This window comes from Chlamydomonas reinhardtii, chromosome 2 (assembly GCF_000002595.2).
Source record: "Chlamydomonas reinhardtii strain CC-503 cw92 mt+ chromosome 2, whole genome shotgun sequence".
Classification (NCBI taxonomy): domain Eukaryota; kingdom Viridiplantae; phylum Chlorophyta; class Chlorophyceae; order Chlamydomonadales; family Chlamydomonadaceae; genus Chlamydomonas; species Chlamydomonas reinhardtii.
Window position 1 is genome coordinate 6,549,097 of NC_057005.1, and position 16,093 is coordinate 6,565,189.

Here is a 16,093-nt window from a genome sequence, read left to right on the forward strand (position 1 = left end):
CTCGGTTAAGAGAAGTCGCGCAATACACTCCTGTGAAATCACTAGTTTACAGCGCTTACATGCTCCACATTGGATGTTACAGGATTGTATTAAAATGGTCTTACACTCCAGAAAACACACTCCGGGCTAAAGGCGACACCGGCTGAGTTGTGCGCAGTGCCCGTAGCTGCGTTCACAAATGGTCTAGCACGCAGTTGTCATCATACAGCGTGCGAGCGCGGCCATGGATGAGCGTGCCAACTCGACGGCAGCGAGCTCCCGGGCTACCAGTAGTGTAGCGCCCCTCCCATATCGAGTCAGCTCTTTCTTGAGAGCTCTGCAGCTACCATCGCCAAATGGGCACCACGCCGGTGAGAGTTGTTAGGGGAAAGTGCTTGCAGTGCTGGCTGTCACAGCAACCGGACGTATCAACTGATATGGACGTATTTTAGGATCATAGTACTCCTTAAGAAGCCCGAACTTCCTCGCGCACTAAACCGGCCAAACGACCATGAGTTGCGCGGGGCTGCCTTTGCCGATGAGCGCGCCAAATATATTTCGCCGTTATAAGGTTTTGGAACGAGAAATGACACATGGCGCCGTCACGTTGACTCAAATCTCCCCAATCCTGACATCTTGTCGTCTGTCGGCGGCCAGGCACGGCGCCAGGGGATGTCAGCGCTGCAAAGGACTCGGACTCGGCGACGGTGCCAGCACGCGTAAGGGCTCATGCGCTGCACGGCTCGGCGGGGTCCCTCACCGAGCGCAAGGGGCGCCGAGCGGCCGCGCTTGCGCTCGCCGCGGTGCCTGCGTCGCCCGCGGCCGTGGCAGCGGACTCGGATGCCGACGGCGCCGCGCAGTCCACCGCCGAGCATCTCAACCAGCTCCTGGCGCTGGGCCTCGGTGCGACGCCGACAAAGCCAGGGCAAGAGCTTGCGCAGCTGGCCTTCGGCGGAAGTCCGGAGCCCGGCCGTGCAGCGCGCGCCGACCTGCACGCGACCTTGCGCCTACACGACCCCCGGCCACCGCCTCACCAGCGGACCGTGTCGAACTTCCTGGACGGCGGCACCGGCGGCAGGAACAGCGCCAGCGGTGGCGGCACCAGCCGGCGGCGGCAGCGGCAAGACGGCCGTGCTTCGGCGCGGCCAGCACAGCGGCAGCGGCAGGTCAAGCGTTGCCTGCCGAGCCTGTTTAGCTGCTTCAGGCCCAGTGGCTCAGCGATGCGCGATGACCCGGAGGCGGCGGCGGGCTCTTCTCACCACTCATCGAGGAACCACCGCCGGCGGAAGCACAGAGACGACAGCAGCAGCGGCAGCGGCAGCCGCGGCATTGGACGTGCCGCAGCCCGCGGCGGTGACAGCAGCAGTAGCAGCAGTGACAGTGACGGTGACGACTGGCTTGCAGCCCCACACGAAAGTGAGGGATTGTATGGCGCAGCGGTCGGCGATGGTGCTACTGGTGCTGATGCTGCCGGAGCGCCGGGGTGTGGGGGCAACGGCGGCGGCGGCGGCTCGGCGGCGCCGTGGCGTGTGGACTCGCTGTCTGACGAGCTACTGCTGTCGGCGGGCGGGCTATACGAATACGGCGAGATGCTACGTGCCGTACTGACGGTTGAGCGGCCGCTACGGCGGGCGCTGCGGCGGGCGGCCAGGTGGGCGGTTGGGGCCTGGGCGTGGTGGTTGGGGCGGCGGGGCTTTTGTCCGTCGGGCTGCTGCAGTTGCCTCGTCGCGCGTCGGCTTACCGGTGTGTGTGTTGCGATAGCGCGCTGAAGACGGTGCCGTGTTTTTCGCCGGGCCGTGTGTTATCCCGGGCGGACTGGATCTCCTCTTCTTTGACACGAAGCACGCTGTACGTCCCGCCATTATGTCCCTTCCAGGGCTGCCCGGTGCGGGCGGCTTTACGACGCCACAGTATGTCTGGGCGCTGAGGCGGCGGCCATGGGCCCGTGGGAGGGGTTGGCGTGTGTGCAGGTGCGTGCCGATAAGGGCTGGCTGCAGGGGGCGGGCCGCGTTGGGCAGGGGAGAGGCTTGTTGCCATGCACATGTGTGGGAATAGATGAACTGAAAATGACGATGGAATGGTGCTCGCAGGTCTCGACGTGCCTCCTGCCGCCTCTGTCGCCAGCCGACACGGAAGCGACGGGCACCGCCGGCGGCGAGCCGGGGCATCAGCACAGCCGCAGCCGCGACCACACCAGCAACACCACCAACCACAACACCACCGCCCAGGACGCCAGTAGGCGGCGCAAGCCGCTGCCGCAGCAGCCGGGGCTGCGGCTGCGGCACTGCGCAGTGGCGCCTGCGGCGGCCGCCGCAGCGGTGGCGGCGCAGCCGCCCGCCGCCGTGGCAGCTGCGGCTGCGGAGCGGTTGGGCGCTGCGGGCCTGAAGGCGCTTGCAGCTGACGTGGCCCAGGGCTTGCTGATGGTGGTGGACTATGAGAGCGGAGCCATCATGTACCTCAACCACAGCGCGGAGGCATACATGGTGCGGAGGGGGGCGTGGGGTTCGAGAAGAAAGGTAGAGGAGGTGAGGGCGTGGGGCGGGGGCCAGGGGCAGTGAAGGAATATGCAGGCGAAGCGGAGCAGTGGGCACCGCACGTGCGGCAGGACTCTCGCCTTGCTGAAGGGGCGCGGCGCGGAGCGGTTGCCTCATGTCACGCTTAACCTCGAATGACCGCTTTAAGACACCCCTCCCTGGTCTGCCTGAACCTTCCTCCGCCGCTTCGCCCCGCCGCGCCACAGGGGGAACCGCCGCCGCCGGCAGTGATGGCCGCAGCCGACGCGAAGGCGGCCGCGGCTGCGGCTGCCGCTGATGCAGCTACTGGCGCAGACGGCGGCGAGGAGGGTGCGGACGCGCGGTCGGCGGTGCGTGTGCCGCTGGTTCTGCGGGAGCTGCTGCAGCACGAGCCGGGGGCGCTGGAGCGACTGCAGGCTTGCCTGCAGGCGGGAGAGGTGGGTACGGGCCTCCGGGTGTGTATGTGTGTGGGCGGGGGGCTCCGTGTGTGTGTGTGGGGGGGGGGGGGGCTGCAGGGCTGGGGGGGCCGGAGGGTGGCAGGCATGGAGCCGAGGGCCGCTGGGGGACACGTGTACGGTATGCAGCCGCAAGGGCGCGCCCCCGGGGCCCTGCGCTGCGTGGAGTGCGCACCACGTTCCGGTGTGCCGTAGCCGCCATACCCCCAGAGCGTCTGTCTCGAGGCTGTGCCTCTCTCCCCACGCCTGGACACGCGCCCTCTCAACCCGCTCCTCGCTCACCGCCCGCCGCCACGCAGGAGTTCGAGGAGACGGTGCAGGTGCCGCCCACCCTGGCGCCCTTCCTCGCCTCACTCAAGGCGCAGGAGTACAGCGGCGCCGTGCCCACAGCCGGCGGCGCCGGCCGCGCCGTGGAACTGGATGCAACTGCGACGGTGTTGACGGCGGCTACAGACGGCGGCGGTGCTGCACAGGCTGGCGGCGCCGAGCCCGGCGCCGCCACAGGCACCCCAGGCACCGCAGCGGCTAGCGCGGCTGCCGCGGGTGCCTTCTCCCACGTCGTCAGCCTGTCACAGCTGGTGGTGCTGGGGGGCCCGGCAGCGGCCGCGCAGCCACAGCCACCGCAGCTGCCTTCGCCGGGCATGACTGCGACGCCGCGCAGCCCTGGTGGTAGTGGCGGCGGCGGCGGAGCCGCCTCCCCCTCCGCCGCGCTTCCTCTGCCGGCTGCCGCGCTCATGTCGCGCAACTCCTCATTCTCCAACCAGGGGATAGTGGGTCGCATGGGCTCGGGCACCTCCCGCCTGGGCCGAATGCACCGCCCGGACGACGCGTCGGGACCGGCGGCTGCGCCGTCGCCGCTGATGGCCACGCACTCGGGCCTGCCGTCGGGCGCCGCGGCGGCGGCGCTGCTGTCGGCGGCGGGGCCGCCGTCGGCTCCGCCGGCACAGCCAACGCTGCAGCTGCCGCAGTCGCTGTGCCTACACACGCCCGCCGGCGGCGAAGCCGCTGCAGGCTCGTGTGGCACGCCCGCTCCGCCCGCTGCGGCACCGCCGGTGGCCCTCAGTGCCGGCGCCGCAGGCGCTGCCGGAGGAGGCGGCGGCGGCACCGCCGCTGTGTTGGTGACCGCCGGCGCCACGCCGGCCGGCAGCGGCCGCACCTCGCTCGCCTTCGACGGCCCGCCGCGCCGTGTGTCCTGGGAGCTCTTCCGGCGCATGAGCGGCGCCACCTCGCCCGTCAAGCGCAAGTCTGGTACCGGAGGCGGCGCCTGGGTCAGCCCCATCACCGGCACAAGCGGGCCGTCAGCGGTGGCGACACCGAGCACCGTGGCCGGCGGCAGCGGGCACCCCGCCGTTGGCACGCCATGTGCCGGCGCCGACGGTGCCGGCTCATCGCCCTCGGCGTCCCTCGCTGCTAGCTTGAAGCAGCGCATGAGCCGCCTGCTCACCCGCGCACACACCTTTGCCGTTGGCGCGGGCGGCAGCGGCTCTCCTACCGCCGTCGCCGCTGCCGCCAACGCTGTGGCCGCGGCGGCGGCCTTCACGACGGCGTCGGGTGCGGCAGGTGCAGCGCAGCCGCCGGCACCATTGCGCGGCGGCGCCTCCGCCCGCGGGCGCCGCAGTACCGGTGGCGGCACCGTCGTCTCGCTGTCCGTGTATGCTGGGAGTGCTGGCGGCGGCGGCGCTGCCGCTCTGCACCCGCACGGCGGCGTCGGCGTCGGCGGCGCCAGCATCGCCGCCGGCACGTCGCGCCGCAGCAGCGCAATGGGCATCCTGCTGACGTCGCCGCACGAGCTGGATGAAGACGCCCACTTTGAGCAGGAGGAGCAGGACGCCTTCGGCCACCCCATCATGGACCATAACGAGAGCGGCGGCGGCTTTGTTGTTGATGACTTCGCCACGTCGCCGCGGCCGCACCAGCGGCACAGCTACGGCGCTGTGTCGCCGGGGCCTGGCGGCGGCGCGCCCAGCTCGGCCACCTCCGCTGCTGCTGCTGCTGCGGCGGCGGCGGGCAGCGGCAGCCCTTGGACGTCGACGGCGGCAGATGCGGCGGAGGCGGCCGCGACTAGGGGCAGCCTGGGACCGGCCCCGCACCCTGACATGTTGGTGACCGCCTCCGCCGACGGCCTGCTGGCCAATGCGGCGGCGGCGACGCCGCCGCCGCCATCGCGGGGCCAGAGCCTGCCACTGTGGAAGATCATCACAGGCAGCAGCGGCGCGCAGCAACAGCAGCAACCTCAGCAGCCGCCTCAGCAGCAGCAGCAGCAGCAGCAGCAGCAGCAGCAGCAGCAGCAGCAGCAGCAGCAGCAGCAGCAGCAGCAGCAGCAGCAGCAGCAGCAGCAGCAGCAGCAGCAGCAGCAGCAGCAGCAGCAGCTGGGCCATCTGGCGCACAGCACCCGCCCGCTGCCGCACATCCAGCCGCACCACCCGCACCCGCACCACCACCACCACCTCCACCACCACCAGCCCACCTCGCTTGCGGCACGCATGGCTCAGATCCGCCAGGTCACCGGCCGCGCCTCCATCAGCACATGGGGCATCGCACAACAGGCCTACGGCGCCGGCGCCGCCGCGGCCGCCGCCGCCGCCGCCGCCGCCGCCGCCGCCGCCGCCGCCGCCGCCGGAGGCAGCGGCTTCGCCTCCGGCCTCCTGGGCGCGGGCGGAGCCGCCGCCGCCGCTGGCGGCGGTGGCATGTCGTCGTATCCCGCCGGCGGCGGCGGCGTCGCTGCGGGCGTTTCCATGAGTCCTTACGGCACGCCGACGCGCCGCTGCAGCATTGGCACCCTGTCGCCGTACGAATCCGCGCCGGCGGGCTCGTACGGCGCCGCCACCGCCTTCTACCTGCGCACCGCCGGCGGCGCAGCCTACGCCGCCGCCAGCGGCGGCGGCGCGGCGGCGCCCATGCCGATCTACGCGAGCGCAGGCACGCCGTCCAGCCGCATGCTGGGCCGCAGCAGCTCGGGCCTGCCGCTGCCGTCGCCCTCGCAGCGGCGCTACGGCGTCAGCAGCCCGCGCACGCCACAGAGCATCTTGGTGCCGCCACGCAAGCCCGCGCCCGCGGCGTCGCCGTCGACGGTCGCCCTGCTGGCGCCGCCGCCGCCGTCGGGCTCCTCCGCTGGGCCACCCAGCCCGCTGCCGTCGTCGTTCCCGGGCAGCGTGTTTGCCAGTGCCAATGCCGGCCCCAACTCCGGCATGTCAGTGGGCAGCTACGGCGCCTTCTCCAGCGGCAACGTAGCTGGCGGCACCGGCGCCGGCGGTACTGGCACCGGCGGCGTCACCTCGCCGCACACGCCCATCGGCGCCCGCACTAGTGGCACGGGATTCAGCCACCACGCCAGCCCCGGCGGCGGCGCGGCGGATGGGCAGACTGTTGCGCTTCTTGGCACTGCGGCGTCTGCGTCAGCGACGGAGGCGGCGGCAGCCGCGCTGGGCCGCGGGACCGGCTCGCCGACAACCAAGGCGACAAATGGCAAGGCGGCAGGCGGCGGCGGCGGCAGCACGACGGATGTGGCGGCGCGCTCTCACTCGTTTATCAAGGTAGGACAGTAAGGCATATGGCGATGGTGGGTCGCTTGTGGGTTGCGAGTGACCGCTGTGTCTCTCGGGTGGAGCGCGCTGCGGCGCCTGCTGTTGATGCCTACCGCTTGCTGCCTGCCCCCATCATCTCGCCGCCCCTTCACCTGCTCCACTCCCCGGATGCCACTCTTCTCCGCCATATCCATGTGCAGGCGCTCATGTCACTCCCCGAGCGAAGCCACATCTTCACCAGGGCCCTGGGCGGCGACCGGCGCCGCAAGGCCGCAGCCGCAGCCGCTGCAGCCCACCATGCCAGCGCCGCCGCCACACCGCGCGCCCACGACAGCGCCCTCGACCTCCGCGCCGCCTCCGCCATCACTGGCGGTGCCGGCAGCAGTGCCAAGCCGCCCGCCGCCGCCCTCGCCGGCGGCAGCCTCGTGCTAGGCCGCGGTGGCGTCGCCGCCGCCCTGGCGGCGCTGGCCTCCTCCATTGCCGGCAGCAGCGGCCAGCAGCGTACGTCGGCCGGCGCCGTCAGCGCCATGTTTTCCGACCTGCGCACCTCCGCCGGCACCGCCACCACCGACCAGGCCGGCGACGGCGCCAGCGACGAAGATGGCGGCGGCGGCGGCCTCGGCGGCCACAGCGGGCGCCTGACCGGCGTCAGTGGTGGCAGCAACGTGGTCGGCGGCGGCGGCGGCGGGCGCACCTCCGCCAACACGGGCAGCGCCTGGCTGACGGGCGAGCTGTCGGAACTCGAGGCGTCGCCGTTCGCGCTGCGCATCGACTCGGTGTCGGCGCTCAAGCGCGTGAACCGCACCTCCCGCCGCCACCCGCCGCGCCGCGCCAACTCCCAGACCAGCCTCATGTCCGCCGCAAGCGGTCCCGCCGCCGCCATCCAAGCGCTGCTGGCAGACGAGCGGTCCTCCGCCGGCTCTGCCAACGGCGGTGGCGGCGGCAGCGTTGGCGGCGGTGGTGCAGGCAGCGTCGGCGGCGGCGGACATCACGTCGGCAGGTGCACGGGGTCGCATCGCTCCACGACGGACGGCATTGTCGCATCGTCGCCCAACGCCGGCGCGTCGGCGGCGGCGCTTCTTGGCGCCCGCGTCAGCACCGGTTCGGTGGGATCGCCGGCGGCGGGCGCCGGCGCTGCCGGCGCGCCGCGCCGCGGCAGCGGTGGCGGCCTGCGACCGAGCCGCCTCAGCGCCGGCGGCGTGCACAGCACCATCCTCGGCGGCGGCGTGACGTCGGCCTCCGCCGGCGCCGTCGGGCTCCCGAGCATCGCTGACGGCGGAGACGGCGCCATCGAGGCAGCCATTGCCGCCGCCAACGTGGCGCCATCGGAGTCAACGGCAGAGGTGCCAGCTCTGCCGGATGCGGGCGACGAGGATGCGGACGATGCTGGCGCTGTTGCCGGCCCTGCGGACTGTGTGCCGGAAAGCAACGGCCGTGAGACTGAGCCGACAACCGCCGCCGCCGCCGCAAGCACCGCCGCTGCGGTGAAGGAAGCCGCGGATGGCGCCGCCGCCGTGCGCGAGACCACCGCCGAACTGATGTCAAGTGACACGCCCATGGCTCCCACCAGCGGCTTTGAGAGCGCGCCCATAGCTTGCGCGCTGCCGCGCCCCGGCACCACCACCATCGACCCTGCGGCTCCCCCCAAGGGTGCAGCTGCCCGTGCCTCCATCTCTGCACAGTGCCTATCAACGGGAGCAACAGGAGGTTCACGAGGAACAGCTGGAACCGGGGTTACAGGAGAGCCCGGCGCCGCGGCCACAGCGGCCGCGGCAGCTGCGGCGGCCGCGGCCACGGCATCCCTAGGAAGCCGTGCGTCAGACGCCCAGGAAGCCGCTAGCCCCTTCACAGCCTCCAGCGTGCCCGCCGCGCCCTCGCCCTCGGACCCCGCGGCCGCCACCGGTGCTGATGCCCGTCAATTCCACCACTTTGTACCTGCAACCTCCTCCTCATCCAGCATGCCCACCACGGCCTTCAGCCTGGTGCCTGCCTCGGCCTCGGCGGCGGCCCTGGCGCCGCCCAGCCTGGCGAGCTTTGCTGTGCCTGGACAGCAGGTACGGGCGCGGGCGAGCAGCAGCGCTGGCAACGGCGGCGCCGGCGGCGGCGAGGATGAGGAACGCATCCACGCCAGCGGCTCTATCGGCGAGGTGTCGGTGCACAGCCTGTTGCTGGGGTTCCAGGCGCTGAGGGACGACGTCAGCGCACACGCCGCCACGCTGAACCGCAGCGGCGCCTTCGCCAGCAGCGGCACCGGCACCGGCGACCTCGTGCCGGCGGCGGGGGCGGCGCTCGCGTCGCCGGGCTCCGCTATGGGGTCGTCTGTGACGGCGGCGCCCGTGTTCAGTACCGGCAGCAGCCCGCGCCTTATGGGCGTCGCTGGCGGCGGCTGCGTCGCTGGCGGCGGCGGCGGCGGCGGCGGCCTGGCAGGCCGGCTGGCGTCGCTGCATGCACTCGTCGCCGCCGGCCGCGCAACGGCGGCACTGCCCGCCGACATCGCCGCCGCCACTGGTGTCGCTGCTGCCAGCGACGCCGGCGGCAGCGTAGGCAGCTTTGGCGCCGTCAGTGCCGTCGGCTCCCACCCTTCTCGCGGCTTCGCCCGCACCTCCACCTCGCTGCTGCCGGCGGGGCTGCTGGGGCTGCACCTGCGATACAGCAGCATGGGCGGCAACGCTGGTGCTGGCGGCGGCGGTGCGGCGGCGGCGGCGGCGGCAACAACGATACCGCTGACGGTGGCGGCTGGCGGCGAGGCGCGCTCTGACAGCATGCAGTCGCGCTTCCACAGCAGCGCCGGCGCGTTTGGAGGCCTTGGCACTATGAGCTCTGCAGGCCGCGTGGCGGCCACTGCCGCTGCCAACATGCCGCTCCACAGCAGCACAGGTTTCAACTGTATGGCTGGCGGCGGCGAGGCCGGTGCCGGGCTCGGGGGGGCTCGCGCCACCGCCGGCTCTGCAGAGGGCGCTGCCGCCGCAGTTGCTCCTGTCGCGGCCGGCAGCAGCCGCCGCGCCGCCAGCAGCACTGCCATGAGCTACGTCTTCCCCGGCAGTAGCCTGCTGGCGCCCGCGACGCTCCGCCGGCCGCTCGCGGCGGCCACAGCAGCCGGGGCCACCGACGGTGCTGCCGCCGCCTCTTTCACTGGGACCAGCAGCGCCATGGTGCCGCCGCCGCCACCTCCTGGCCCCGTAGGAGGACAGACAGCCGGGCCTGCAACCGGCGCCGGACCCACGGACGCACCTCCATCACCAGCACGGACGGATGGCACTAATGGCGCGAGCGTTGCCGCCGGCTTGCCGCGCGCAACGCCGTTGCCGTCAACGGGTGACGCTGACGTGTACTTGACTGGGGCGGATGCACCCGGCGCGCCGGGCCCCGCCGCAGTCGGGTCGGTTCCCATGCCCCCAACACCTGACGCCCCGGCTTTGGAAGCGCCCGCTCCAGCGTCCACTGAGGCCCGCGGCCCCGCCGCCGATGCCGCCTTGTCACGGGCCACGCATGTCGTGGTGGTGAAGGCGCGGGAGGTGGCCGCCAGGCAGGAGGGGGGCGCCAGGCACACGGTGTCACGCGGCAGCGATCTCTCGCAACGCGCGGCAGCCTCCAGTGTGTGGCGCGCCGCCAGCAGCGCTGGATGCAGCAGCGGTGAGGTCGCTGGCAGCGTCGTCAGCAGGTCGAACACGCCGCCGCCGGTCCCGCCGCCGGTGCCGCCGGCAGCTCTGGCGCTCGTCGCCCCACCTGAGGCGGACATGACCGTAGCAGCCGGCGAGTCGGCGGCAGCAGACGACGGCGGCGGCGAGCCCAACGCTGCAAAGGCCGCTCAGCGCGCTGCGAGTGCGTTCTCGGCTTCTGGCGGTTTTGTCTCCGGCAGCCACGGCGGCGCTGGCGGCGCTGCCTGCGCCGCCGCAGCCTTGACAGACGGGCTCCCCTCCGGCGGCCGACCCGTCGGGCAGCACCCACGGCCTGCGGCGGCAGCCATGCAGCCGGACTTGCATGCCCGGCTGAAACGTGACGAGGCCGCAAGCACGAGGCCCTCGGCCGATGAGTCACCCACCACCGGCACCGCCCGCGGCATGACCTCTGGCCGCTCCTCCGACGCCTCCGCCTCCTCCTGGTGGAACAGACAGCTGCAGCAGGCGGCACTGCACCACGCGGCGCCGCCGCCGCCGCCCCCGCCGCCGCCGCCCCCACCGCAGCACGGCGCGCAGCACGCGCTGCAGCCGCAGCACTCTGCGTACTTGCAGCCGAGCGCGGCGCAGCACAACGCCAGCCTGCCGCTGAAAAAGCAGATGTCGCAGCCGGTGGCGGCGGCACACTCGCACCAGCTACCGTCGCTACCCAGCCAGCGCCGGCAGCCACTCGTGCGCCAGTCCACACACGACCGCATCGAGCAGCTGCTGCACGCGGCGCGAAACACCGGCAGCACTGTGGCGGATGAGGGTGCGCTACTGGCCGCTGGTGGCGGTGGTGGCGGAGGCGCAGGCGGCGCGGGCGGCGCTGGTGTGGGCACCGGTGGCACAGAGGGCGGCGCGGCAGGCGGCGGCGCGGGGGAGGGTGCTGGCGGAGCGGTGGTGGGCCCGGTGTGGCACAGCGTGCACGTGTGTGTGTGCGAGCACCCCTACACGCGCGCGCCCGTGCTGGTGGTCACTCAGCACGACGTCACTCGCCAGGTGGGCGCGTGGCTGGGCGGTTCAGTCGTCATCATTGGTTGGTCCACCTGCGTGATTGGGCATGCGATGGTGGCGGGGCGCGTTCTTCGTACCTGCGTATCTACGGTACTACCCAGCTAGCGAAGTTCATCCTGGCATGACCCAACACCCACTGTGCCCCGCGCGTGTCTTGCCTCGCACGCAGATGGATGCGCGCACACAGCTGACGATGCTGCTGGAGCGAGAGCAAAAGATCCTGGAGTCAATCTTCCCGAGGTGGGATTATGCGTGGGGATTACGGTGCTTGAATACGTTGTTGCAGCATTACCGGACCACGACACAGACGCTTTCTGTCCAAGGCCGGCGCGATGCCACAGCCCGTCCGCCACACAGCTTCCCCTCGCCAGCGCTTGTTGACACCATGGCCCCCTGTATCACACAACACGCCATGCGCACCCCGCAGGCACGTGATCGAGTACCTGACTCTCCAACAGCCAGCAGAGCAGTCCACACGCGGTGGTCGCCGCGGCGGCGGCGCCGCGGCTGGCGGTGGCGCAGGGCTGCTGGCGCTGCAGCGCAGCTCCGCCGCGCAGCTGGCGTCTGTGGCGACGGCGCACCCCAACGTCACTATCATGTTTGCAGACGTGAGTTTGCAGCTGTGCGGGATGTGTGGATTGCGTGATGCGTCAGGGACTGGCAGCTGGCGGCCTAACTGGCAGCGCGGGGACTGCCACGTCCGGCGGGCTTCCTATAATAACCTGGTCAATCTTGTTCTGGCTAGCGCTGCCTCAATTAATTCCTTGCGTGGCTTTGTCCGTTGTTGCAGATCGTGGGCTTCACCAACATGTGCAAACAAGTGTCGCCGCTGGAGGTCATGACGGTGAGGCGGGCGAGGCGGCGGGACAGCTATCGCATGCAAGTTGCCTTTAGCAGCTGTTGCAGCGGGGATGCCAAGGGCAAGGGCATGCAACCAGGCTGTACCCATGCATGGGGCAGTCAATAACATACAATGATAAGGTCCCCCAACAACAACCTTGTGTTCTCGTGTGCTCCCGTGTGCGTCCCGCCGCGCAGTTCCTGAACCAGCTCTACAGCCGCTTTGACGCTCTGCTGGACATCTACAAGGTGTACAAGGTGGAAACCATCGGCGACTGCTTCATGGTGCGTGCCTTCCTGCGGTACAGCCGCTCTTCAGCCATGCATCCAACACTGCCCTGCTATCATTGCCGCCTGCAAGGGCACGCGATGATGCAGTGCTTGATTGCTTTTGGCAACCACGGCAAACGCGTGTGGTCGCATACAGAAACTGCAAGTGACATTCTGTGTTTCATGACATCTTGCTCGCAGGTGGCTGGCGGGCTGGTGGCTCAGGATGAGGACGGCTGGCGCACCACCATCACACACGACCGCCTGCACGCCGTGCGTGTGCTGGCCTTTGCCAAGGTGGGCGGAAGCCGGGGCCTCACGACACCCATGGCAGGCGTCGGTCCTTTGTGCCCTGCACTGCAAACACCACACACAAGGCCCACACAGCGCCACTGACAGCACTATTCGTGCTGCTGCTACTGCTGCCACTGCCATCACTCATGTCGTTGCTGATGCCGCCACCGCCGCTGCCGCCGCCGCAGGCCATGCTGCGGGAGGCGCGCAAGGTGAACCTGCCCACTGGCGGCCCCGTGATGATGCGTGTGGGCATGCACAGCGGCCCCGTCATGAGCGGAGTGGTGGGATCCAGGATGCCGCGCTTCTGCCTCTTCGGTGAGTGCAGTAAATACACATATGATCTTCTTACACGCACACACGGTAAAGTGACACGCTTACATTTGCAACCCACTGCCGGATTTCCTTGTTGATTAACGGTATGCGTCCTCGCTTGGCGAGTCCTCCGCATCTGCCGCCACCTGCCGCCACCCGCCACCCACCTGCCACTCCGCACTCGGCTGCAGGCGACACCGTCAACACCGCCTCCCGCATGGAGAGCACTTCGCAGCCGGGCCGCATCCACGTCAGCGGCGACACACAGGCGCTGCTGCCCAGTGAGCGGTGGGATGCCACCGGCGGCGTGCAGGTCAAGGGCAAAGGTGCGCATGCGCTGAACTGCGTTGCGGCCCGTTGCGGGCCCGAGTCTTGCACTGCTTCTGCAGAGTGCGTGTCACTCTCTTTCCCGCATCCCGCTACGACGGCATGCGGCTTCCTGCACTGCGGTTGCACGTGCCTGCGCCGCTCGAACTCGGGTCACCCCGCAGCTCTGCCTGACGCCGGGTGGTTAGTGCCGGTTTACTGTTCGCTGCACTCACGGCTTTCATAATGTGGTTTTGTGCTGTGCGCAGGCTGCATGCCGACGTACCTGTGGGCGAACGACGCATCGGAGGAGAAAGGCGAGCAGCTGCAGCGCGTGCTCGGTATTTACCTTTGACACGCAGTAAGAATCAATTATGGGTTTGTAGCCACGGGTCAAAATTTTGCAAGCGCTTACGTTATTATGCGGACCGGTGGTCGGTGTGTGAAGGCGGACGGGTGGAAGATGCGGTGGCAGGATGGATGCCAGAGACGCGAAATACTGTTGTGCCGCGGCGAACCTCATGTCCGGTACAAGTGCTGTACCCCATGTTGTAGCAGTGCCAAGCCCCGGGGCAGGATAGTCAGTACTGCGGCAGGAGGCACGTACCTGGGGTCTCCGTTCTAGCCGTTGACCCGTTCTGTACACGTTTAGGTGATGGGCGGGCGGTATGTACTTATGAGGCAACATGCGCGTGCGCTGAAGATGACTGCCCTTTGCAATGTCTGGTGGGAGCATTTGGGGCCGCAAGCGCGTTTTGGATGATATAATAGGAATGTGATCTCAACCAACGGTTGTCATGATTTTGGCGAGGATTCAGGGCGGTGGTGATCTTATCAATGAGGGTGCAATTGAGGATTAAAATTGGCTCTGGCGGCTGAATGGCTGGCCTGCAAGGTATGACAGGGGTTGTGTGGGTGTGAGGGGCATTATTGATCGCGTGATGGACTTGAGACAATGTCCTCACACACGAAACAAAGTGGCGCGCGCGCTTTTGTTCGGGCAGGCGCATGACACTGGGTGCCATTGATAGGCGTTGCAGGGTGTGGAGGCAGCGGGTTATGGGTGGGAGCAAGCACGACAGGGTCCGTAGCAATTTTGCGGGGAGTAGCTACGTTGTCTGCAAGTTCCACAACAACTGAGGTTGGGAATGGGGTCGAGCGCTTTTGAGCATGCTTGCACGCGCCGGCATGCGGGGTACCGGAGAACGGTAGCGTACTAGCTGTTTAGCACCGACAGGAGACTGTTCCATAGGTGAATCTGACAGCTGAAGCGGCGGCATACCGGCACTGGGTCTCATGGGAGTGCACTGAGTGGGGCTTCGGCATGGCGAGCTGAACTGCGTGGATGCGGTAATCGGTGTGTATGGGTGCGCGCTCATACAGCGCCCTCCACGCTCATACCAAGAGGGAGCACAATTGATGGTTGGGCGCGCTTGCATGTACGTGTGTGGGGCTGCGAGGTTGCAAAGCAGCAGCGCGTTTGCGTACGCATACCTGGTTGTGTGCGGCTGGGTTGAGACGTGTTGAGCTCGCGTTTGGTTGTGTGCACATGGTTTAGAGCTTGCGGTACAAGTACAAACCCTACGGCTGTGCACTGTGCCTAGAGCTGAGAGGATACTGTAGGGGTGGTTTGGGGCGGCGCACCCTGTGAACCTGTCGAAGTGGGTGGGCGGGGACGGCAAGGCGCGCGGAGTGGTGGGTGAAGCGTGCGCGTGCCACCGTGCGCGGCGTCCAGGGCCCGCGTGTTGGAGTCTGCCGCGTGGTACTGCAACCACGGTGTGTAGACGCAGGGCAAGGGCTGTAAGGTTCGGACGAGAGCGGTAAAGGAGGCACTGTAGACGGAGTGCGCACTGGCAAATGGGTGTCCCTGTGCGCGCAACCCTTGGCAGCAGCTCTGCGGCTGGACACACAGATTGCTTGCATAGCAGAGGCAAGTGGGCGTGTGTTGCACCGAGCTAAGCAGAGAACTCAGGGTTGGCTACAGGGGGGTCAGGAACAAAGTGCCAGACCCCATTCCCTGAAATTTCCCGGGGCCCCCCTTGAGGAGACGACCGACAGCCCCCCCCGGACAAACCATGTTGTTTAGGGGTTAAACCCCACATTCGTGGTGCCAATCGACTCCTGTTGACGAGCGCTATCACGCTGTGCCATTGGCGGTCCTGTTCTAAGAACTTCGGTCACACGCGGGATTCGACCCAGCCCGCCCGTTCAACTCTCTGCCATATTACGTATGGACAGCGTGCATCGCCAGCCTTGCTAAACGTGAATTCATGCGCACCAGCGCTTGAGAGCCCGGCCGAGTCAGTGCGCACGTGTCGAATGTGCCGATATGCCCACGCTAGGACGCGCAAATTGGCCCTCCCACGCTTTACCTGTGCATACAACGGCGTAACGTGCATATTTGAGCCTCGTGGTGCTGCGGTTGGCCCCCTACTTCTGCGTGCTGGGCGCTTCCCGAAATCTGCCAGCATGGGCTGCCGAAACCCGGCGGACCTCCAGGGACGACGACCGTCCCCCAACTTTGGCGGCCCAGAACTTCCTCAGCAGACCACCCCTGACAAATCTAAAAGTACGTGCGTAATGCTCTCCTAAAGCTCGTCAATTTGACTATGGATGCGGATTACAAGTGAAGGGGTAGCCCGACAAGCGGGGGCACGCCGTACCGTCAATTTGATTATGGGGCAGAATTCTGAGCTGTCTACCCCCCCCTGCTCTGGTCGCCATAGCACCAACGCACGCACGCACGCACTTGCTCCCCCTGGACCTAACAAAAAAGCAACAAGGGGTATAAGGCAGCTTTGAGAGCCCCGTACAGAGCTCTTCGGAGTGGGTGGGGCAGCCCGGGAAACCCCAAGAGACAAGCGCTGTGCCTATGAGGCCAACTGCCCTGCTTTGTTGCCACTGTTACCTTTGTGTGTCGGGCT

The 16,093-nt window shown here is 68.7% G+C and overlaps 1 protein-coding gene across 1 annotated transcript; it reads left to right on the top strand.

Moving 5' to 3' along the window:
• Window positions 1–88: 88 nt before the first annotated feature.
• CHLRE_02g117000v5 (uncharacterized protein) lies at window positions 89–15,140 on the top strand. Its single transcript, XM_043059984.1, has 15 exons — window positions 89–350; window positions 637–1,630; window positions 1,856–1,949; window positions 2,070–2,462; window positions 2,720–2,929; window positions 3,247–6,480; window positions 6,672–11,129; window positions 11,314–11,384; window positions 11,572–11,752; window positions 11,935–11,988; window positions 12,183–12,269; window positions 12,456–12,551; window positions 12,737–12,866; window positions 13,055–13,189; window positions 13,439–15,140. The coding sequence occupies exons 1-15, from the start codon at window positions 224–226 to the stop codon at window positions 13,522–13,524; spliced, it is 10,350 nt and encodes a 3,449-aa protein (XP_042927618.1). The 5' UTR covers window positions 89–223; the 3' UTR covers window positions 13,525–15,140.
• Window positions 15,141–16,093: the final 953 nt, after the last annotated feature.

Bases quoted from the DNA above. Each gene is read 5' to 3' on its own strand.
- CHLRE_02g117000v5 (XM_043059984.1), top strand. From the start codon at position 224: ATGGATGAGCGTGCCAACTCGACGGCAGCGAGCTCCCGGGCTACCAGT. The intron at 11,989-12,182 runs GTGAGGCGGGCG...CCCGCCGCGCAG, and splicing joins CGCCGCTGGAGGTCATGACG to TTCCTGAACCAGCTCTACAG. The intron at 12,270-12,455 runs GTGCGTGCCTTC...TCTTGCTCGCAG, and splicing joins CCATCGGCGACTGCTTCATG to GTGGCTGGCGGGCTGGTGGC.